The 23,281-nt window shown below is 43.9% G+C and overlaps 2 protein-coding genes across 3 annotated transcripts; both read right to left on the bottom strand.

Moving 5' to 3' along the window:
* Nucleotides 1-427: 427 nt before the first annotated feature.
* On the bottom strand, nucleotides 428-17,631 carry LOC105356506 (3 beta-hydroxysteroid dehydrogenase type 7-like). Its single transcript, XM_023957365.2, has 6 exons — nucleotides 15,490-17,631; nucleotides 7,201-7,356; nucleotides 4,997-5,105; nucleotides 2,817-2,916; nucleotides 1,928-2,090; nucleotides 428-1,184 (listed from the first exon to the last, which is right to left on the bottom strand). The coding sequence occupies exons 1-6, from the start codon at nucleotides 15,647-15,649 to the stop codon at nucleotides 772-774; spliced, it is 1,101 nt and encodes a 366-aa protein (XP_023813133.1). The 5' UTR covers nucleotides 15,650-17,631; the 3' UTR covers nucleotides 428-771.
* LOC111947735 (histone-lysine N-methyltransferase SETD1A-like) lies at nucleotides 16,507-21,919 on the bottom strand. 2 transcript variants are annotated; one of them, XM_023957367.2, is made up of 5 exons: nucleotides 21,437-21,919; nucleotides 19,857-20,754; nucleotides 18,399-18,518; nucleotides 18,163-18,300; nucleotides 16,507-18,074 (listed from the first exon to the last, which is right to left on the bottom strand). In XM_023957367.2, the coding sequence occupies exons 3-5, from the start codon at nucleotides 18,456-18,458 to the stop codon at nucleotides 17,901-17,903; spliced, it is 372 nt and encodes a 123-aa protein (XP_023813135.1). In that variant the 5' UTR covers nucleotides 18,459-18,518; nucleotides 19,857-20,754; nucleotides 21,437-21,919; the 3' UTR covers nucleotides 16,507-17,900. The 2 variants fall into 2 exon arrangements, with proteins under 2 accessions (XP_023813135.1, XP_078807968.1); XM_078951842.1 differs by having other exon boundaries at nucleotides 21,048-21,900.
* Nucleotides 21,920-23,281: the final 1,362 nt, after the last annotated feature.

Genomic DNA, 23,281 nt, shown 5'->3' with positions numbered 1-23,281 from the left:
AACAGGAAGCATAATTTAAGTTTTCACACAATTCACATCAATTCAACACAGTTTGTCCATCTTCATCTCATTCTTTATGCACAATTCTTTAAAATTATCAACGTCTTCCTGCTCATCTGCTTCCTGGAAACATTTATTTGTTGCAGGGATTTTTTGGATCAGTTTCCTGCTGTCTCTTTGCTGCAGGTATAACCTTTCTTGTTCCTCTTCCCCCCCCCCTCCCCCGTGTTTGTCTTTTTACTGTCAGAGCTCAACAGCTGATAGGAATCTGGTTCTGCTGGAAGTTTATCACTAATCCTTAGTTACATGCGGGTTTTCCTCTCTTTGTATGGGGATCCCTCCATCTGCCGAGCCACTTTATTATACAATGAAGGCAATTTAGCTTCATTGAAGTAGAATGAATGGATCAAACTGATCAAGAAAGAACTGAAATATAACAATCTTTATTACTAAAGTTCAATCTTATTGCTTTTTTCTTTTCCCTTGGGAGTTGGCACTTTCTGCACAGAATTCAACATAAATACAACTAATTACCATAATAAATGCAAGTAAAATGTTTACAATTGTCATCAATTATATACATAGCTTAAGCGTGCTGATGTGAAATTAAAGTACTGACACTTTAGTTTATGTACAATTGTTAATACAAAGATAAGGTATAAACGTTTGCCAATACTATATTGTTATTAGCAGCATTTACGATTTGGTTTCAATGACATCATCCATAATCTGAGTGTTTGATTGCACATTGACACAAACGTCTGGCATCCGCTAGGAATGTTTGACGCTCTTGGAAGGAAAAGTGCTGAGCCATTTCTGCGTCCGAGCCAGACACTGATCCCAGTCGTAGAGGGGCTTGTACTGGAAAAACCTCTCCGCCTTGTCCGTTTGAACCGTGAAGGTGGTGCTGGCCACGGCCAGGGTGTAGCTGTTCAGTAAAGGGGTGAAGTTGTACAACGGACTCAGAACCCAGCGGAGGAAATCGTTGAACATGGCCAGGAACCACAGCACGACCGCCGGCAAGCGGCTCTTCTTGAAGCTGAAGGCGGAGAGCAGCATCATGTTGAAATCCTCGTAGCTCTTGTACGGAGAGTCGTCGTAGCAGAAGAACGCCTCCCCGCCCACCTTATGGGGGCGCTCCATCAGCGCTCGAGCTGCGAGGACGTGCATCCACGCCACATTTCCTGCAAGCAGACAAACCAGAGAGCGTATTTACAAACCTCCTTCCTGGACTTCTGCAGCAAACCTTAACATTTTTTTTAAAACATCCCACGTTAGAGTTTCTGAGTGATTACAGTCAAAGCGACATTTCCCGCACATCCTGGTACGTCATTGTCCAGAGGATGTTTTGAAAAGAAGCATGATGCAAAAGGAAATGCAGAAATTAAGAGTGTAGCAACCCAAATGTCCATCTATGTGAAAGTTTCTAAGGAAACGACGATTCCCACTGAAGAGCATGAACTGCGAAACAGTTACAAAGGTCTCCAACCATCCGAAGTACCAGTTTTCTGGCTTCTTCCTGAGTTCCTTCTTAGCTGAAGCATTAGTCAGCCGGCGGTAACACGGCTGGTATTTCCCCCGCCCCAATCTGTTGAGGTTAAAGGCTTTCTTGGTTTTGAAATGACCCACGTGCCAACTGCCTGTTGTGTGACTGTCACCGTCACCGCAGTTTCAGGTTTGTAGTCAGCGGAACGTGGCTTCTCTGAAAAGTGTGGGTTTGGACTGGAAACGCCGTGCAGTGCATCATGTATGGGCATCGCTACTTCCTGTCAAATGCAGTAGTGTTCTGAGCATGTCAGGCAGAGTTCAGCCTTCACGGTGGAACACGGATTCCTGCACACACGTTTCCTCACACGGTCCAAGTTTTTGGATCAGGAAGCTAAAATGTGAGATCCATCGTCCAGGCTGTTGGAAGCGGGGATGTTACCTGCATAGACCCGCCCGTGCTCGATGTGATTGGGAATGCCTCCGATCACCAGGCCTCCTCTTTGAACAGCATGGGCGTGGAAGTCCCGAATCAGCTCGTCACCCTCGCCGTAGATCCCCGTCGGCCTCAGAGAGCACGTGTACAGACTCTTCTCACCCTTCACCTAAACAAATAAAAGATAAAAAAAAACACCAAAGAATGTCAAGAATTTCACTGAAATGTACAGAGGAAAATGTGCCAAAGGTGGAATCTGTTGTTTTTGTAAAATAGGACAGGCGCCGCCGCCCAGAGGAGCCAGTCAGGAAGGAATGCATTGCTGCCGTCTAACCGCACACCAGAACATCCTCCTTATTGCTCCAACAAAGAATGGTTTTTTGGGGGGGGGAAATCCAAACCACATTCTCCTTCATTTGGATCCAAAGATTTAAAAACCAACTTTTAGACCGTTGCTCCTTCTTGTGCTCACTTCTGCTGAAGTTTTAAAAACTCACTCTGATGAAAAATCACATTTTTGGGGGCATTTCTTTTAACAATGAAGGACATATGTACAGAAAATTAAGATTAAATGAGCTTTTTTGGGTTTGTCTTTATGTAAATGAAGCAGGAACGGATGAAAGCATGCCGTCGGAAAAACAAACAGTAGAAAATACGCTGGGCGGCCTAAAAGCTCCCTGCTCTGCTTGCAGAAGAGCATGTAAACAGAGAGCTCTCAGCAAAGGGGAGGGGAAGGGAAGGGGGGCGTGGTTCTGCTCTGCAGAAACTATGTCCTAGAAAACGACATAATTGCTAAAAATGGCTCATTCATAATTAAAAGACAACTGGATAAGAAATAGACCAAAAGATGATTTAACACATAAACATATCAAATAAGTGAAGGTTTCTTCCATACCTTTATGCCATTTGCTTCCAGAACTATTTTCTCTGCCTTTGCTTTGCTCTTTGGGTATGCCATGGTGTGCTTCACGGGGTAGGGTGTGTCTTCATTGCCTCTGCAGAAAAAGAAAACAAAAAAACACATGAAATATTTAAAAAAAAAAGAAAGAAAGAAGAAATTGCCTTTTCCATAGTAAGTTGAACGTGTTATGAACTGCAGTTTAGAGATAAGGCTTTCAAAACAGCTATGTCATTTTAAGAAAAGATTAAAAAATAGATTTTTCAACATGAAAACAATTATTCTTGCATGCAAAATCTAAACGCAAACTACACACAAAGATACACAAAGGCTGCATTCACACTGCAGGTCTTGATGCCCAAATCCGATTTTCTGACTATATCCGATTTTGTTTGACGACCCAAAAGACGGCAAACGTTTACCCCCCCCCCTTTTTGTTGTGTTTCTTTTGTGTGACTGCGGTTGTCATGGAGGCAACGCAGCGGCTGAAGGAGGCGTTGCCTTGGGCGCTCCTGGATGAGGCAGGAAAGGGGATGCGCAGGCGAGGAAAAAGGGGGGCTGCTCGGCCGGCGTATGCGCTCTCTCTGAGTTCTGAATGAGGAAGTGTTTGCAGACGTTGTGCTGCACCAACAGTTTGATCCAAGCAAAGAAATAAACGGCTTCTAGCCTGTTCCAGAGCAACGATGTCCCGTTTCATTAGTTACCGTTTGCGTCCCGACCGGGACTGGATCGGAAATAACAGCGGTTTCCGACTACGGTCTGAAGCCTGAGGCTGAAAGGCAACACGCTGATGGGGCTGCAGCTGTCCTCGAACAGCAAAATCAGCGCACAAAAGCACCTTAATAAGTCATGTGATCTCAGTTGGTGGTGTCCTGAGTTGACGTCACTGACGTACCACTCGCATTTACCGGGGAATATCCGATTTGTCTGCTTACATGGCAAACGCATATCCACCTATCCGATTCGGATCCGATTCATTTCCACATATGAGTGAGGCCTGATTCCGATCAGAGAAAATCGGAATCCATGCGGTTTTTCCCTGCTTACGCGTTCACCGGTCACATCCGATCTGTGCCACATAAGAGGGAAAAAAACATAAATAAAATATTGGAATTGGATCACTTGAACCATGCACTGTAAATGCGGCACACATGGGGCCAAAGTCTGGATAAGCCTCTGCAGTTCCTGGGGAAAGATTCTTCCTGTCCTGCTGCATAACTCTGCTTCATGTCAAACAGCGCGGGTCAGCCGTATGAAATGACTCAACATCAATAAAATCAACAAAACAGATCATTTTTGTAATGCCTCTGGAGTTAGGTAAACACATTTATTACGACCACATTTTATCTGCACAAACATGAAAGGAAAACCTGCAGCAAAAAAGCTTGAAATCCTTTTTCCATTTTTTACACCACAAGGCTGCCAAGTATTCAGGCTTTTCCATTGAAATGTTCCGATTCATCTCAAAGGAGTAAAAACACCCCTATTCCAAACACAAAGATCCAAAACCAGAGACAGAAAGGATAAATCCAGATGTCCCATCAAAGTCTGAACAGAGGCCAGGAACTGGTCATGAGAAAGGAATTCTCCTCGCACTTTATCTAACATTAATGTAAAAAAAAAAAAAAAACGTATGTGGGCACCGTTTGAACTTCAGCACATGAACCTCTGAACGAGTCAATGACCTGAAGCCGCCGCATCATCAGTGTGACCTGAACCTGTGAAGCTTCTACGGCGTTCACAGCTCAGCTGAGTGTGAATGTGCACAAAAAAAGGAGAAATCCTAAAGTCACTTCCTACAACACAAAGTGAAGTTCTTGTGTTTACTGACAACAGTTAAACACTAAAATCGCTCTGTGTCATGCAGAACAATCCGGCTTTGAAATAGTAACAAACACGCAGCAACACGCAAGACGAGACTAGGAGGACTTGTTTAATATAGAAGCTATGGAAAATTCATGACAGCAGCCGTGTCAAATCACATTAATCAAAGAAGGAACGTTACAGCAGCGGGCGGACAGGAAAGGTTTTAAATTTATGATGCATCCGAGACAAGAACAGACGAGGAATGCCGTCCGGAAACAAAAGGAACAAAGGAAATTCCAATGAAGGACCAAATCAATAATACATGCAGCTGTGGGACAAACGAAGAAAGAAAGAAAACCTCTCAAATGTACCTTTTGAAATGGTCTCCATTTGCATTTGGCCCGATCACCTCCATGCTGCTGGTGTAGAGCAGGTACTGAGTGCCACACGCCACACACGCCTTGACCACGTTCTCCGTTCCTGACAACACAAGAAGATGGCTTCAAGCAAAGCTGCTGGGAAGACTTCAGCCACGCAACAGGAGTTTATCCCAAAGCACACGATAGTGTAAAATTGTCACCCATGATTATAACCCCATGCATTGTAATTATAGACACTTGACGCTTTAATTAGGTGCGGAAGCAATAAACCACTATATAATTAACTTCAAAGCAAAAATGGATCCATCTTTCAATTTAGGGTACCAGTGTAAAGTCTGGCCTCCATTACCAACAGGAAATAGTCAACAACTGGAAAGAATTTTGTTCAGTTAAGGAGGAAGATCTGAGAACTTTATCAGAAACGAACGGCTTTCTCAGGTGTTTCTGATGAAATTCAAGGCTGAAGATGCAAAACTTGTTGCCGCAGGGTGTTAAAGATAAAGAAACCCTCTCTAAAGGAAGGAGGAGGAAGAATCTAACTGGAACAGACATTTTTTGGCCAAGTATACTTTTTTTTTTTATTTAAAATAAATCCCTAGATAACCTCAGTTCTGCAGAAAACAGCTTAAAGACCCACTCCCATGAAAATGGTGTTTTTAAACATGCTTTTGTGGCATTTTGATGGATGATGGAGGACAAATATAAAGAAAATAAGGCTCAAAATCGCATTTCAGAGTATTTCTTCATTCAAATTGTTAAAAAAAAAACAGGAGCAGACGACAGAATATTATTATATAAAGAGTTAATTTGTGATGCTCCGCTCCATTCTGACGCAGACAAATAGATCCATGTGCGTCTTTGTTGCACCAGTAAAAGTAGACTGGTGGTGTGAGGGGCTGTAAGCTGGTGGGAAAGCGTGTCAACAGAGAGCTCTGAGCAACAGGGAAGGGGAAAGGGAACAGGGTTGCTCTGTGCCAACAGTCCCGCCCACAATTTGCAGGTGAATTTCTGATGAATTTCTGCTGCTGAGCAGAAACAATGACCCAGAAAATGACATGTTTTTTTATTTTATTACCTGGAATGCTTCGGGGATAAATCAAAAGATGATCTGGTGGAACTTTTCGTTAAAAGTAAAAAAAAGAAAGAACAGCTTGAACTTTTTTGTCAATCTGAATAATTTACCTGTTTATCAAAGGCCGGATCCGAGTTATTCTGCTATTCAGTCTGAGTAGCAGAAGGTCCGCATTACTCTGTTTTTATTTGGAAATGGGTGAAAAGGCAGCTTACATAAGGTCAGAGGTTTTTTTTATGAAAACTTTAGAGAACACCACGTGTCCATCATTGTTGCCCCAAGAACAAATGCATAAATTAATTGAATTAAATTATTACCTAATATACCCCCAAGCTGGTTTCCAAAGAAAAAAAACGTGGCCAACTTGAATGAATCCAGTTAGTGAACTGACAGAACCAAAGAGGGGTTTTTGAGAGCAAACAACTGGGCTCCAGTGTTTTTCTTGGACATGCACCGTCTGCTTGGTCAAAGTACTGACTAGGTGTTTGTTTGGGTTTGATTATTGACGTGCGGCTGCAGACAACACAGCTGCCTGCATGGTGGGATTTGTGGACAGAGTCATGAATGTGCAGCAGCGACGGCAGCAGATTCCTCTGGTGGCGTCAGCTTTTAAACCCTCAGCTGTTCCACTAAGCTATAGGACAGTGTTACGTTAAGAGCATCTGTTTCTATTAAAATGACTGAACACAGGAGTGAGAAACTAAAAAAAAAACTAAAAAAAATAGTGATGCCTTCAGGTATTGTCACAGTCAGTCGTTTTATTGTTTATTAAAATCAATTGGCAGCAGTGAACTGTAGAGAAAAAAAGCATGAAGCTAATTCCAGTGGTGCTTTTTTATAACAATTCAGAGATTAAATCAGGTTTAATGTGAAAATAGATCTAAATATTAGTAGCACAAAGCCTTAAGTGATGGGTTTTCAAGAGGAAAATGGAAAAGAAAAAGCCTATATGGTGTGAGGCTGAATAAAGTTTTAAAAAATAAACCCAGAAACTATTCCTAAAGTTTTATTTTCACTTTTACAATAAAAAGACGTTTCCGATAAGTTCCTTTTTTGTTTTCCCATAAAAGTTTACGCCCACGCGGATTTCCTATCCACCCCGTTTCCTCTCTGAAGGGCTCACCTGTCACGTTGACAGAGTAGATGACGCTTTCCGGGACTTTATACCACACATCCACCAAGCTGGCGGTGTGGATGACCACGTCCACGCCCCTGGTGGCGTCCAGCACGCAGCTGTAGTCTGTGATATCGCCCAGGATGACAGACACCTTCGTCTTCTCTGGGGAGGGAGAAACAGGAAGGCGTTCATTCAAAACCGTGTGTTACCGCATGTGATGCAAAAGTGGAAACGATGGTTTTACACGGAGAGGAAAAAAGGCTCATCCAACTTCCTGTGGACGGATGGTCATTGATGGTGGATCCATTTATGGGTAAAAGAGAGAAACTTGACAAATGAGGGCGATTACAGCTCTGATTTTTGGCAATACACCAAAAAACTTGTGAGGCAATAACACTAATCAGCCCCACACTGTGACCCTTTTTTCTCAGGAAAAATGGCAACAAGTATTTAAACTACTGTCTGTTTTAATATCCACTGAAATAATTCTGTTAGAAAAATGCAAAAACCGAGTAAACTACATCCAAAAACCTTATAATATTAAGGATAATACTTAGGATTATATGTTCAAAATGGTTTGTGTCTTTTTTTTACTGCTGCAGAAATGTTTTTTCTATTGCATAAAGAGAAGCGGTTTCTATTAACATATATTTTATTTGTAACCCCTAGCCATCAGACTAAGTGGGAACACCTGGCCCCGCCTTTATTTTGAAAGGGTAATTGTGTATATAGCTCCAGGTCAGTGGGTGCACTTCCTGCATGCTTCTTCCTACTTCCTGCTCTGAGCTCTCAGCTGTTGCTGCTGCTGTGGCCACACCAGGACCCCTAAAACACCTTCTTGAGACATATTTGGAAACCTCAAAATTTCCATTTCATTAAACCCAAAGAGACCTGCTCATCGGTCAGGTTTTTGTTATGTATGCTTTGATCTACAACTTGATGGCGAGCTACCCAAATCTGAGATCCTGATACTTCCACCCTCAATAACAACTCCTCAGCTGCAGCAAACCTCAACTACATCCCAACCAATAGACTTTTGGAAACCACTCAATAGGACTCAGACCCATATCCCGGTTCCTTTTGTTGTTGTTTTTTTTGTATTGTTTAAATGTCTATTTTTTGTTAATACAATAGATTGCATTTTACTTTCATCGCTGTCTTGTTTTCATTTACACACCTTGGGCTCCCTGAGACGAACTCTGATTAATGCGCCTAGTCACATAATCTGAGAAGCGTTACACGTGGCGAGCTAGCTAGGAGTCCTGGTGTGTAAATGTTTTTCCTTTTAGTTTGTGTTAATTGAAAAAAAAAAACAAAAAAAAAAACAATGGAGTTTGTGACACGATCTGGACTTAATGTTAATAAGTCTGTTTTGATTACAGGGGTAACAAACACTAAGGCCGATAATGACGTTATTGACTGTTTGCGTAGTTACGGGAACCTAAGCTGTGTGTTGTACGTAAACGACCCCACGAGTGCACTACACAAAAACCTGATCGTTGAGTTTGCAGACGAAAATTCATACGCTGCTTTAGAGCCACTGTTGCCGCGCACTCATACATCGGCGAATGATGAGCTTGAGTTCCGCTTGACACCTCTAGCCTCCGAGTGTGTTGCCGCAGCAGACAGTAACAGCAGCCCCCCTGACTATCTGGCCGAATTGAAGAGGATTGCAGATCGGAGTGGCTGTGATTTCGACAATGTCCTGAAGTCGGTGATGACTCAGATCGGCCACCACTTGGATTCAGCAGCAGCAAAGAATATAATTCTTAAGCATGAAGATGACTATGAGGATGATGACGATGAGGACAGTGACGACAATGAAGAGGAAGCAAGAGGAGTTGACACTGGCTCAGAACAACCACAACCTGCACCACCTTTCCAGCAGGAGGCGCTACCCCGTCAGCCTAGAGCAAGGCAAAGAACGTCGCTGTCTCCTGACCAACTAAATCCACCCGAGGTCCAGAAGGTGGTTGTGGAACATGTGGTTCGGAACACTGACCTACTTTCATCTTTTCCACGTCTGCGACCCTTTTCGGGGAAAACACCCAAGCAAAGCAACGAAGCAGATTATGATTCCTGGCGTGGACAGATAGTTCTCCTACTGACTGATCCCAGCCTGTCTGCCCTGCAAGTCACCCGGAGGATCATGGAGAGCCTTCTTTCACCTGCAGCTGACCTGGTGAAGGGGCTAAAGCCAGACACGTTGCCAGCAGTGTTCCTCAATACCCTTGATGCAGCTTTTGGAACTGTTCAAGATGGAGAAGAACTGTTTGCCCAGTTCCTGAATACCCTCCAAATCCCTGGGGAACGACCATCTGCATACCTCCAGAGGCTGCAGCTAGCACTCAGTTCTGTTGTCAAGCAAGGGGGCGTTTCACCATCTGAAGTTGACAGACATCTTTTGAAACAGTTCTGCCGTGGGTGTTGGGACAATTCCTTGATTATGAAGCTGCAACTGGAACAACAAAAAACAAATCCACCCTCGTTTTCTGACCTGTTGCTTCAGCTCAGGACAGAAGAGGACAGACAGCTTGCCAAGGAGTCATTGATGAAGCAACACATTGGTGCAGCTAAACAGAAAGCAACCATTCAATCCCACAGTGCCTGTTCATGTGGCCACAGTCCACCATCAAACAGAGAGCTGAAGGAGATGAAAGAACAACTCCAAAGACTCCAAAAGCAGATGTCACAGCTTCTGACCCGAAACCTGGCAGCAGAGTCCAAATCCACCACACATCTCAAACCAAGTCCTCCTCGAAGGTCATCCACCAAGCCCAAGCCTTGGTATTGCTTCAACTGTGGAGAAGACGGTCATGTTTCTTCCACCTGCACAAACAGGGCCGATCCAATTCTGGTGCAACAGAAGAAAACACTGCTACGTCAAAAACAAGCAGCATGGGAAACAAAGCATCAGTTAAACTGAAGCCAGCTTCTGTGGTGGGACACTCAGCAGCTGTTTTCCCAAAGAGTCCCAAAGAACCCCTGCAACTGCCAAGAGGCCTAATCGGAACAAAGACATCTGGAAAAGTTAAAATAAACAATCAATCATACAACTGTCTTCTTGATTCTGGTTCTCAAGTAACAACGATACCACATTCCTTCCATAAAGCCAACCTCTCAGATCATACCATCAAACCAATCACAGATTTACTGGAAATCGAAGGTGCAAACGGGCAAGCCGTACCTTACCTAGGGTTCATTGAATTGAACTTGACCTTTCCAGCTGACCTCCTTGGTCAACCCATAAATGTTGATACTCTGGCACTCGTTGTACCAGATCAAAACCAGTCAAACCCTCAGATCCTCATAGGCACCAATACCTTAGATGTTGCCTATCACAAACATTACAAGACCAAGAAAAGATTTCAGCCTGCTGTTTCTGGTTATTCAGCTTTGTACAAGATCCTCCAACATCGCTCAAATTGCAACTCAAAGAGCCAAGTCACCCCTGTCACCCTGCGATCCAACCAGCCGTAAACTTTACTGGCTGGACAAACCACTGTCATAGAGGGGAGCCTGGTCGCAAGGCTACAGGGTGAAAAGACTGTAATCATCGAGCATCCACAGTCCGGCTCTCTGCCTGGTGGTCTACTCGTGAAAAGCTGTCTTGTCAACCTGCCACAAAAACGGCCATGTCACCTGCCAGTTGTGGTGTGCAATGAGTCTGACCACCAAATCCAGATTCCTGCAGGAGCCCTAGTTGCGGAAGTCAGTTCGTTTCAGACTATAATTGCAAAAAAACAAAGCATCAAAGAACTGGATACAGCACAACATCCCCACCTGCAATATGATTTTGGAAAGTCACCCATATCTGCTGAATGGAGACAAAGGATAACCCAGAAGCTAAACAACATCCCTGAGGTTTTCGCCACACATGACCTGGGACTTTGGCAGAACCGGCAAAGTTAAGCATGAAATTAAGCTTGCAGACCCTACTCCATTCAAGCAAAGGTCCAGACCCATTCATCCTCAAGATATCGATGCCGTTAGAAAACACCTTCAAGATCTCCTTGACTCCGGAATCATCCGTGAGTCTGAATCACCATTTGCATCCCCCATTGTTGTTGTTCGCAAAAAGGATGGGGGAGTGCGACTTTGCATCGATTACAGAAAGTTGAACCTCCAGACAATAAAAGATGCTTATGCCCTGCCCAAACTTGAAGATGCCTTCTCTGCCTTATCTGGATCAAAGTGGTTCTCTGTCCTGGACCTGAAATCTGGCTACTACCAGATAGAAATGGAGGAAAAGGACAAAGCAAAAACAGCGTTTGTGTGCCCTCTTGGTTTTTGGGAGTTTAACAGAATGCCACAAGGTGTGACAAATGCACCAAGCACTTTCCAGAGGCTCATGGAGAAGTGTATGGGAGATTTAAATTTGAAAGAAGTATTGGTCTTCATTGATGACATCATTGTGTTCGCACCCACCTTGGAGGAACATGAAGCACGACTCATGAGAGTTTTGAATAAACTGAAGGAGTTTGGCCTCAAACTCTCATTGGAGAAATGTGTGTTCTTCCAGACCGAAGTAAAATATCTCGGACATGTGGTGTCACAGGAGGGAGTTAAAACCGATCCTGACAAGATCTCCACACTCCTCACTTGGCCTGTCCCCAAGACCCTCAAAGAACTCAGATCCTTCCTTGGCTTTGTTGGATATTACAGACGGTTTGTTCAGGGATTCTCCACAATCACGAAGCCATTGCACGATCTTACCGCCGGGTATCCACCAACTCAAAAGAACATGAAACCACTGGTCAAACCAGGGGCCTATCTGGATCCTAAAGAGCCGTTTAGAGAACGGTGGACACCAATTTGCCAACAAGCCTTCAACAAGATAATAGAAAAACTCACTACCGCCCCTGTCCTGGCATTTGCAGATCCCCAAAAGCCATACACACTCCATACTGATGCCAGCTCAACTGGTTTGGATGCAGTGTTATACCAGAAACACGACGGAAATGACAGAGTTGTTGCCTACGCCAGCCGAGGACTCTCCAGAAGCGAAGCAAGGTATCCTGCCCACAAGCTGGAATTCCTGGCTCTCAAATGGGCAGTGACTGAGAAGTTTTACGACTATCTGTATGGTGCACAGTTCACTGTGGTCACAGACAGCAATCCCCTGACGTACATCCTGTCATCAGCCAAACTTGATGCTACCAGTTACCGATGGCTTTCTGCCTTGTCCACCTTTGACTTCAAGATTGTCTATCGGGCTGGCAAGCAAAATTTAGATGCTGATGGCCTGTCACGTCGACCGCACGAGCTGTCCAATGATGCTGTCTCTATCAAAGAACAAGAGCGAATCCAAAGATTTGCACAGCAACACCTAAAAACAGTCACCACACTTGACCAGTCAACTACAAGAGCAATCTGTGATCGTCACCTGGTGTACAGCTCGTTCCCTGATCCTGCTCATGCCCTTGTTCTCTCAATATCTTCAAGTGTTGACAGCCTGCCTGACGGTTTCAAAGATGACACCCAGTTCACCTCTTCTGCTGTCCCTCGACTCTTACTAGCTGATCTCGCAGCCAAGCAGCGAGCCGACCCAGTCATTGGACATGTGATTACTCAGCTTGAGCGGGGAGAAACACCACCCCCAGCTGTGAGGGAACAACTACCTGACCTGCCCTTCCTCCTCCGAGAAGTCAATAAATTGGAGCTCCATAACAACCTTCTGGTGAGGCGACGGCAGGTTGGAGAGGACGTCACCTATCAGTTGGTACTGCCAGAAGAGTACAAACCTGTGGTCATGTATCAGCTACACAACCAAATGGGCCACTTAGGCATTGAGAGAACTTTAGATCTCATCCGTTCCCGGTTCTACTGGCCGAAGATGACCATCGACATAGTGAACAAAATAAAGGGCTGTGAGAGGTGCATTAAACGTAAAACTCCACCAGAACGAGCTGCACCACTAGTCAACATCAAGACATCCCATCCTTTGGAACTTGTTTGCATGGACTTTCTATCTGTTGAACCAGATGGAAAAACAAAAGACATTCTAGTGATGACTGATCACTTCACCAAATATGCTGTAGCTGTGCCAACACCAAACCAGAAAGCCAGAACTGTCGCCAAATGCCTATGGGAAAACTTCTTCGTCCACTATGGGATCCCTGCAAAATTGCATAGTGACCAAGGCACAGACTTTGAATCCAAAACCATCCGTAAGCTCTGTGGTCTGGCTGGGATACAGAAAATAAGGACAACACCCTATCATCCAAGAGGAAATCCTGTGGAACGGTTCAACCGTACCCTATTGGACATGCTGGGTACGCTCTCCGAACAGGAAAAGAAACACTGGAAAGATCATGTAAAACCCCTCGTTCACGCCTACAACTGCACAAAGAATGATGTAACCGGATTCTCGCCCTATGAGTTAATGTTTGGCCGCCAACCCCGCCTACCGATAGATCTTGCTTTTGGGCTTCCCTTGAAAGAGGACCGATCACCCTCTTACAGGGAGTATGTTCAGAAGTTGACCTCCCACTTAGAGGAGAATAGACGGGCAGCCATTATTAATGCAGCAAAAGCCATGAAGAAAAACAAAGAGAGGTTTGATCGTCATGTTATAGCTGCAGATCTGGATGTTGGGGAGAGGGTCCTGGTCAGGAATGTGCGACAACGGGGAAAGCACAAGCTGGCGGACAAATGGGAAAAATCAGTGTATATTGTTGTGAGTAAGGCCGGCCATTTACCAGTATACACCGTTCGACCAGAGCACTGTGATAAGCCGTTGAGGACATTACATAGAGACCTTCTCTTACCTTGTGCTTTCTCATCAATACCTCCAGGGGAACCAGTTTCCAGAAAGAAACCAATGAAGGAAGACAGTTCTCCTGTGTCGCCTACACCACCTACTACAACAGATTCTTCAGTGGATGAAGACGAACAGGTGTATATTCTGTCACCTACTGAACCAGTCAGTTTCACCTCTACCTTTTTCTTGCCGGCAGTACAGCAACCAGATTCTACCACCCAATGTGAAACCCCTCTCCTAGCTCGACCGTCTGTCACTAGCACTGCTGATGTTGATGACGGTGAAAGGGGAGAGGCTCAGGAGGATACTATCCTCCACCAGGAACTGGTGGGTGCTGTTGAATCTAGTCCTGCATCTGTGACATTGGATGCCAGCAGAGGTCCTGAAGCTGTGTCAGCCGCAACACAAAAAACTCCTGGACCATTGCAAGCTGAAGCGGGACCAGCCTCTTCAGTCGAATCTGTCCCAGTGCCTGCGGATCCTACACAATTAAGGGAGGAGCCAACCTCGCCTGTGACATCTGAGTCGCACAGTCCGGAGGAGCCGCAGTTGCGAAGGGGACAGCGTGTCAGAACACAACCAGTCCGCCTTCAGTATCCGAAACCTGGTAGACCCCTTTTGCAAAGTATCCAGACCGTGCTCCATGGATTAAGCTCTGCCTTCTTCTTCGCCCTCAAGGATGATGAAGAACCTGAAGCGTCATCCTGTTGCACTGATCTACCAGAGCAGTTTCCACATGAACGAGGACGTTCATGGGATAAGGGGGGGGAAGTGTAACCCCTAGCCATCAGACTAAGTCGGAACACCTGGCCCCGCCTTTATTTTGAAAGGGTAATTGTGTATATAAGCTCCAGGTCAGTGGGTGCACTTACTGCATGCTTCTTCCTACTTCCTGCTCTGAGCTCTCAGCTGTTGCTGCGGCCACACCAGGACCCCTAAAACACCTTCTTGAGACATATTTGGAAACCTCAAAATTTCCATTTCATTAAACCCAAAGAGACCTGCTCATCGGTCAGGTTCTTGTTATGTATGCTTTGATCTACAACTTGATGGCGAGCTGAGATCTGAGATCCTGATACTTCCACCCTCAATAACTCCTCAGCTGCAGCAAACCTCAATTACATCCCAACCAATAGACTTTTGGAAACCACTCAATAGGACTCAGACCCATATCCCGGTTCCTTTTGTTGTTGTTTTTTTTGTATTGTTTAAATGTCTATTTTTTGTTAATACAATAGATTGCATTTTACTTTCATCGCTGTCTTGTTTTCATTTACACACCTTGGGCTCCCTGAGACGAACTCTGATTAATGCGCCTAGTCACATAATCTGAGAAGCATTACATATTACATCTATTTTTATTTACATTTTACTAAATTTATTTTATGAACATGAAATAAAAATAAAGTTTTCTGCTATGTTTTTATTTAAACATCATCGCAGTTAACGTTAAGTTGTTGCTTTTTTTTCTTCTTCTTTTTTTAAAAGTCTATTTAAAAACAATAAGCTGTTAAGCAGATATCTCATCTTACCGGTACCGGCTCCGTTCAAAGTGGCGTCGCTCCGCTTGTCAAACACACGGATCTCCGTGATCCGGTCCTCCTTCTCCAGCAAAAGCCTCAGCAGGTGTTTGCCCAGGAACCCGCAGCCCCCGGTGATCAGGTAGACGAGGTCTCGCCGGTCCTCAGACATGCTGCCGCGCTCACACGAGACGAATAAACTGAACAACCAGCAGGTACGGCAGCGCGGAGGGCTCAAACACAGAAACGCTTAACACGCCTTTTTATACCGTTTGAACCGTCATATTGGACAGACGCGATGACACAAGCCCCGCCCCCCCAAAACATCTAGCAAGAAAAATATATATTTGCTACTTTATATAAATAAATAAATAAACAAAATGTGCTACTTTATGAACTATGGAAGTAGATTGTACTTAGATGGTTGAATTCATAACTAAAACTCAGTAAGTTTGTTCACTCTAAGCATTCACCAGTTTGTGTTTTTTTTAATTTTTTACTTGAGCTGAATGCAATATTAACACAAATTATTAATTTATTATTTCCTGTTTTTCCATTGGCTTTATGAACGGTCCTCCAATGAATTACAGACGTATTCTCCTGAAGATTCTCCAGAAGATGCTCATTAAACTAGAACTTTACACATGGATGATGCATAAAAAAGGTGAGTGATGAATCTTTGTTGACAAGCAGGTAGAGTTGCTTCAATAATTAAGCGGGTTTGGTTGAAATCCTGAAGGAGAAAACAAGAATAAAAAATGTTTTCCCTGTAAATAAATTAAATACACCCTTGAAGCCAAAGCTTTCCTTGTCTGTTGGTCAAAAGTATTTATCCATTTAAAACACGGGGATCCCGTTCACTGCGGTGCAACGCAAACCTGCTGAAGTTGATGGATTTAGCAGGCGACTCTTTATTTCCACAGACTGCCTTCAATTGGAGGAATCTTTATGGAGCAGCTGCACTCCCAGAATAATGCATTTTCTAAAAGCCTAAAAATGTGAGGGGAGGAACAAAAACAATACTAAAACTTTGAAAACGTCTGACTTTATCAAGCAAATATGATTATTTAAAACATCTGCAGCACAAAAAAGTTTAACACTGACCACTTTTTTTTTTTAGACTAAGTGTTAATCTTCACAAGGAAATAAAAAGACCTAACATTTGCAAGTGGAAATAAACTGTAAAGAAATGAGGAAAAAAAACCAAAGAAACTGCAAATATACACATCTCACACTGTTTGTGTGTGTGTGTGTGTTTTTTTTGTCTAGCAAGATTTATGTGCTTTTAATCGAGTGGCTGGAAAACCAAAGAGAATGAAGAGAAAGGGGATGAAAAACAGTTTGCCATCCGGATGAAGGCAGAGAAAAGGACAAAGGGAATGCTAACACTGGGGCTCGCCATGAAAGCAGCAGGTGGAACCTCACGCTTCTGCAGCCGCCATCGATGTTTGCTGAACGCATTCAACAGAACTACATGTTAAAGGTGTATTAAAAAACACTCCCAACACCGAAGAACGGATGAAACGACAAAGAACAAATAAATTAAAAGGTTAAAAGCAAATGCATGTGGAGGACGCGCCAGTTAAAAAGAAAAACAACCTCTTCGTAACGATTCAGCCGCTGTGTAGGAACTAAACACGCCATTAGCTAAACAGGAAGTTGCAGCGAGTCTGGACAGAAACAACCAGCAGGGAAAGTAAAGGACAGTTTGGAATCACAGAACCACAGCGGGTAGAAATGCTGAAGCTCAACTCACTGTCAGATACTTTGTTAATTCAACCAAGCTTATAATTCTAATTATAACAGCAAGAGTAATATTCTACTGACGCACGGAAAGGAAATTAAAAGACGACCTTCACACTTGGAAATCCTGCAACGGTGAAAAACCAAATAGAGTGAAGTAAATTTTAAAAGTGCGCCCTCAACAGGAGCTTTTAAAAACCCTGAAGTTAGTCTGGTGTTTCTGTGCGTTTATGGAAGGGGGGGGTCTGAACGGGAACGGGACGTTTGCGTTCTCTGCAGGATCGTGGGGCACAGAAAAATCAAAAGATCTGTGGGGTGAGCCGAAACGGTCGCCGTGGCAACAGGGAAACAACCTCTCTCTGTGGGTGTAGGAAACCAAATCCGCCTGGAAAATGTGTTCAAGTCCGACAATACTGCGACAGACGGGGTCAAGACGCCACCGTCGGCGGGTGCGCGCCCCCATCACAGACTGCGGGACAGCCCCGTCCATGAAGCTGTGCATACAAAGTGCAAATGCCTGCGTCACGGTTTCCTACTCAACTGAAGTCATCCGGAGAGCTAACCGGTCTCCAACGTTGGCTTCGTTTCTACTTTGCTAGCACTCATCAGGAAGGAGAACCAAAAGGGTGAAAGGGTCCGGCAGGACGTTGGCAAGAAACGGAAAGGGGGAAGTGCTTTCGTTAGTTGAGAGTCCCACGGCAGTTTTCTGTTCCACACAAGCAGGGGATCTTGTTCTCCTCTAGTGGGAACTTGTAGTCATAGGTGATCTCTTCATTGACGGCGATAGGCTGCTTGGAGTAGATGACAATCTTTTTCTGGGACTCTATGGTGATAACCTTGGCGTAACAGTTGGGCTAAAAGTAAAAAGCCAAACAATAAATGAATAGACGTTCATCTATGTTGAAACGGACCAGAAAACAACGGTTTTGTTCGTAGACTCACAGTGCAGCAGTGGTTGATGAATCGGGCCAAGTTCCCACACTTGGTGGCGTCTATGATCGTGTCGTGGTCCACTCTGAACAGGTAGCTGCTCCCGATGCCCTGCTGAGCGTAAATCTTTTCTCGATGGTCCGCCACCATCTGGAAAAGTCAGACGGAAAACATCATCGTCCTGAGCGCATCAGCAGCCTTCAGATCCTGCAGGTTTTATGACCGGGAAGCAGACAATAGAGCCGCACCTGTCTGATGTTCTGACCCACGTACTCGATGACCATTTCGTCAGCGGCGATGGGCTCCATGGCAAACAGGCCCCACTCGTGAATCCTGCTGCGACCGAAACGAAGCTTCTTCTTGCGGAACTGCAATGAAAGAAAACCCCTCATTGGAAGATGTTTGAAATGTGTCCTTATAGGGCAAGGAAGGGGGGGGGGGGGGGGGTAACTGTGGAAATTAAACATACACATAAAGACAATCTTGCAACAAAAAAAAAGAAACAAATACAACATTTAGGTTTAACATTTCTTTTGTGGATATAATTTGTGTTGGTTTCTAAAACAGCATTTCCTGTTACATTCCTGTCAAAAATACGTCAATACCAAGTGACGAAACATCGAATCCACAAAGTGTGCTCGCGTTCTGAGAATCATTTTTTATCCATCCGTTGTTTAACCACTGTTGGGCGAAGGCAGGGCACACCCGGGACAGCCTGTCCCAGGGCCACAATCACACACATTCACACCTAGGGACAAATATAGTCATTATTTTACCAATGACGCATGTTTTTGGACGGCGGGAGGAAGCTGGTGTACCTGGAGATGACACACTCACAGGGAGAACATCCAAACTCCACACAAAAAGGTCCCAGTCGGGACTCGGACCGGGGCTTTTTTTTGCTGTGAGGCGAGAGCGCTAACTGCTGCGCCACCGTGCAGCCCTGAGGCTCATTCATCCAACTAAAATAGATCCCCGAACAGGGACATGAAATTACGATACCATCGTCCATCGTAATGGTTGACTGACATCACGATGGAGAGACACCATGGTGATGCTACGCCCCCGCCACGCTGTGAGTCAACACCATAAGCCGCGATTATATGAGCAAAATATCTTGATCAGATCAATGGTCGGATTAGAATTCAACCGTGCGCATGGGCCCAGAAAAACTTTTTCAGATTATAAAAAACGTTCACATGGGTCACACTTTCGGTCAGAATAAATCATTCGCACATGCGCAGTAGTGTGTGAAATACAGGAAGAGGAAATTAGTTCCGCCGAGCGGCTACATGCATAGATACGTCAGCTCGATAATATACAAGAGGATCTCCTAAACGTGCTGTTATTGTTGTTACGGTTATTATGAAGAGCCTGTTCGGAGCAGAGACATGGTCGGTCGCTCCACCGGTCCACCTGACTAATACGTGCAGGAGCGGACTACTTCTTTTCTATTTTATTTGTTGTTGTTTTGTTAAAGTCACTTCCTTCAGTTTATACTGGATCATTGTGGATGAGTTATTAGTTGGGAAATAAAATATGGATGGATAATCAAAAGAGGAGAACTGAGCAGAATGTAGCTTCTTTCATAAATTATTTGCTTTAGTGCTTGAACCAAACAGTCTCTTTGTTCCTTTTAAGAATTTCAACCCAAACTATATTAATTGAGTGCTTGCTGTTCAATATAAAATTACTTTATGACTTACTTTGTGTCGCTGTACTGATTCCCGCCCAGGAAGCCATATTTATCAGTGCGTTTGACAGTGAGGCCATTGATCTCGGAGTCGGAGCCCACGGAGCTCCCGTCCTCTCCCAGTCCAGATAGGGACTCCAATGTTCCCGACATCAGGCTGGCGGATTCCAGGTAACTCAGGGTGTCGGGGGCCGGCGTATGGGAGGACGGGCTCTTGGATCATTGGGACCGTGGGGCTAGAGTGTCCAGCTCGGGTTGGAGTGTGGAAAAGCTCTGGCTTGTTGGGTTCACCAGATAAGCGAGGCTTTGGGGACAAAGGAGGAGGCTTACTTAGAGGCTTTTGTTCTTGTTCAACTGTCTGAGGAGTCTCCACCTCAGCCGCTGTTGCAGCTGAAGAAGCAGTTGTGGGAGTGAAATCGGGCACCTTCTCAGATTGGCCGTCCTCATGGCTTACCTGCACATTAGGGTACAGAGTAACATCTAGATCAGGTGGACAGGACGCTTGCAGCTCTGTGCTTGGATCTGAAGGCCCACTTGCACATTGTGGAGCTTCCACTGCATTCGGGAGTTCTGCAGCAGCCGGGACACTGTTGGATTTCTCATTTGACTCTTGATTTCCTGACGGTGGAGGGGGAGTTTCTCCTGCAAGTGTGGGGGGACTTGCGGACAAATGTGGAGTCAACGGTGAAGCGTTTGAGGATGCTGCAGAAGCGTTTCCACTCAGAGCTTTGTCATTGTAAAGGGAAGACTTGGGAAGAGGCATTTCCTGAATAGATTCTGGTGGAGTGTTGCTAGCAGGAGGGAGCGCAGATGAAGACGGAGTTATGGGTGGGGCTGCACAGGGATCACCCAACGCAGGCGGAGATGGGGATAACGTGGAGAGCTCAGCCATGGTTCCCCACTGATCTCTCCTTGAGAAATACAGAGAACATATTTAATTAGCTATAACAATTCAAAGAGATCATATCAATTTAACTATGACTGTAAAACAAAAATTATCTAAAAAAAATGCTTAAACTTTTCAAATTAAGAGCCAGTCATTTGCATTGTAAATCAAATTTTTTGACAAATGTCACAATGGGTAATAAAGCATTTACCAAACAGCTGCATACAAATGTATTTTTTATAAAAACAACAATAAATTAATAAAAGCTCAAAAAAATCCTTCAGCAAACATTTGTAATGTACATTTTTATAGAACTACCTGACAAAAGTGATGCGTTGGGGTTTACAGAATACTTAAGGGTCATAACTGAATCAATGAAGCTGCGTGTTTCATTAAAAAAATACATTTTCGTGTATAAATATATTTTATTTAAGGTCTGCTTTTATTTTGACACAAGGGCAGAACCGCTTTGCTAATGCAGGTTCACGCGCGTGAAGGCTAATCGATCCGCGCGCGGGTGTAGGCTAGCAGCGAATAACTCTTTGTTGTCATTCAGCGAAGCAGCCCCGGCGACACAACTTCCCGAATCAGCAGCAAAGGGTTTAGTCACTGTTCACAGCGTCGAGGCCCCGGCCGAGCGGCGTCCACGGCCTCACCCTGCCCACTGCATCACCCAACAAGTTCATCATCTCCGATGGTGAACTCACCCTCGACCTGCGTGTCACTGCGATCCGTCCTCCTGGGTAGCCAGGGGTTTCCTGTACATAATACACCCACCCCCGCCACAGCTCCGGCTCCACAGCGTCTTCCGTTTACCGAGGGTCCCAAGCCGCCCGACCGGATAGAAACACAGAAAAATGTTCGCTGTTGAGGAGCAAATATTCCGCATTAGCAAGCTAAGTTGCAAACTAGCTAATTTTTAGCCCCTTAACTATTAGCATTAGCGTCGTTGCTGTGTTAGCCGAGCTTATCTGAAGGTTTCGATCTCCACATTAGACATGCGCACTATCAGCCTCATCAAACGGCACTAAAAAACTTTATTTTAAAAATGTTAAATATTTCTAAAAGAATGCTACGCGTTCAAATTATTCAAGCTTAGCGGCTGCAGTGCACACTGCCCGAACACCCAGCATTTCCTACTGACAGCTACGTGCGCGCGGCCGCTGGTGTCGTGAACGTGCACGTACAGGAGCCTCCCTTCTACGGGGCATCACCACTGTCTGGTCATCTTTAGATGATGTGAACGTTTACCACGTTTTTCAAACTAATATTCGGTCTGGCTCTGTTTTTATATCTCACTTGGTGTTTTTAAAATTTATTTTTGATGCACCAAAAAGTTGGAAGTTATTTATTGCTAATAAAAACTAGTGTAATGCATTATTAAAACGTTTATGAGGAATATTTTACTCTTTGCATGCTCAGATATCTTTGTATTACAACCTACTTTACATCCCAATTTTATATTTATATTTAGAGATGAGACCATGAAGCATTTTAAGACAAAGATTGTATTTTTTTTATTTATACATGTTTGCCAACAAGCCAAAACCAATTAATCGGCAAATTCACAGACTAAAATCTCTAAAGATAACATAATGTTCAGAAAAAATATACCAAATAAAAAAATAAGACTGTAAATATAATACAAAAGATACAATAAAATAAAACTGTTTTTTTTCTGCTTACGCTTCGTGACTTTTAGCCTTTTTTATACATAAATGTAAATTACTGAGCTAAATTTTCTGTCAGGCTTCATACATCCATACTTTTTATTAAATGTTTGTGTTTCCTTTATGTTTTGCTCTGTGCTTTTCACAGATCTGTCCGTTCGTCCTGTTATTGTAGGCTATAGGTGCAGTGATTTAAACCTGCTTTTATGACAGTATTTTTCTGAGGCACACAGAGCTCAGCTTCTCTGTTGGGTCTCAATTTTCCCTTTTTCCAAAGTTAAAAAAACAACATTATTTTCCTTTCTATAAATTGCCTAAAACACAGGGTGGCTCCCTCAATTATTCTTTAAGTAAATACCAAAAACAAACACTATTATTATTAGTAGTTAATACGACCCCACACCGCCCCCTCATCCTTAAAAATACTTTGTGGCACAGTTGTTTCTTCCTTCTAATCTTTCTGCTGGCATTGTGCATAAAGTAACTTTGAATCAAACATTACAGGAATAATGAAGAACGCAGTGCAATTTTGAGGGAAGTAAATATGGGGATATTCTTTGAACAACAGATATAAATAATCTGTAATGTGATACAGTTTAAAAGTAACTTGCAATAAAACTGATCTGACGCAGAATCTAGTAAATCAGGAAGTGCTTCAGAATTCAATTCAGTATGACAGCATTTACCACTTTTTGCACCTTGTAATACCTTCAGAAAAGCTTCATCATAGGCCAGCTGACCAACGTTTGCAACCTGGTGGTTGTTGTAAATCAGTTCTGCTTGTCAGGAGTCAGATTTGGATTTTAGTCATTTTAAAATCGAATCAGTTTAAAAGATAACATGCTTCCATCACATTTTCTCAATGTGGCAAACATAAATATC

Source organism: Oryzias latipes, chromosome 8 (genome assembly GCF_053564925.1).
Source record: "Oryzias latipes strain Hd-rR chromosome 8, Olatipes_Hd-rR_3.1".
Lineage (NCBI taxonomy): Eukaryota > Metazoa > Chordata > Actinopteri > Beloniformes > Adrianichthyidae > Oryzias > Oryzias latipes.
Note: the sequence above shows the minus strand (reverse complement) of the source record. Positions and strands in the feature narration are given on the sequence as shown.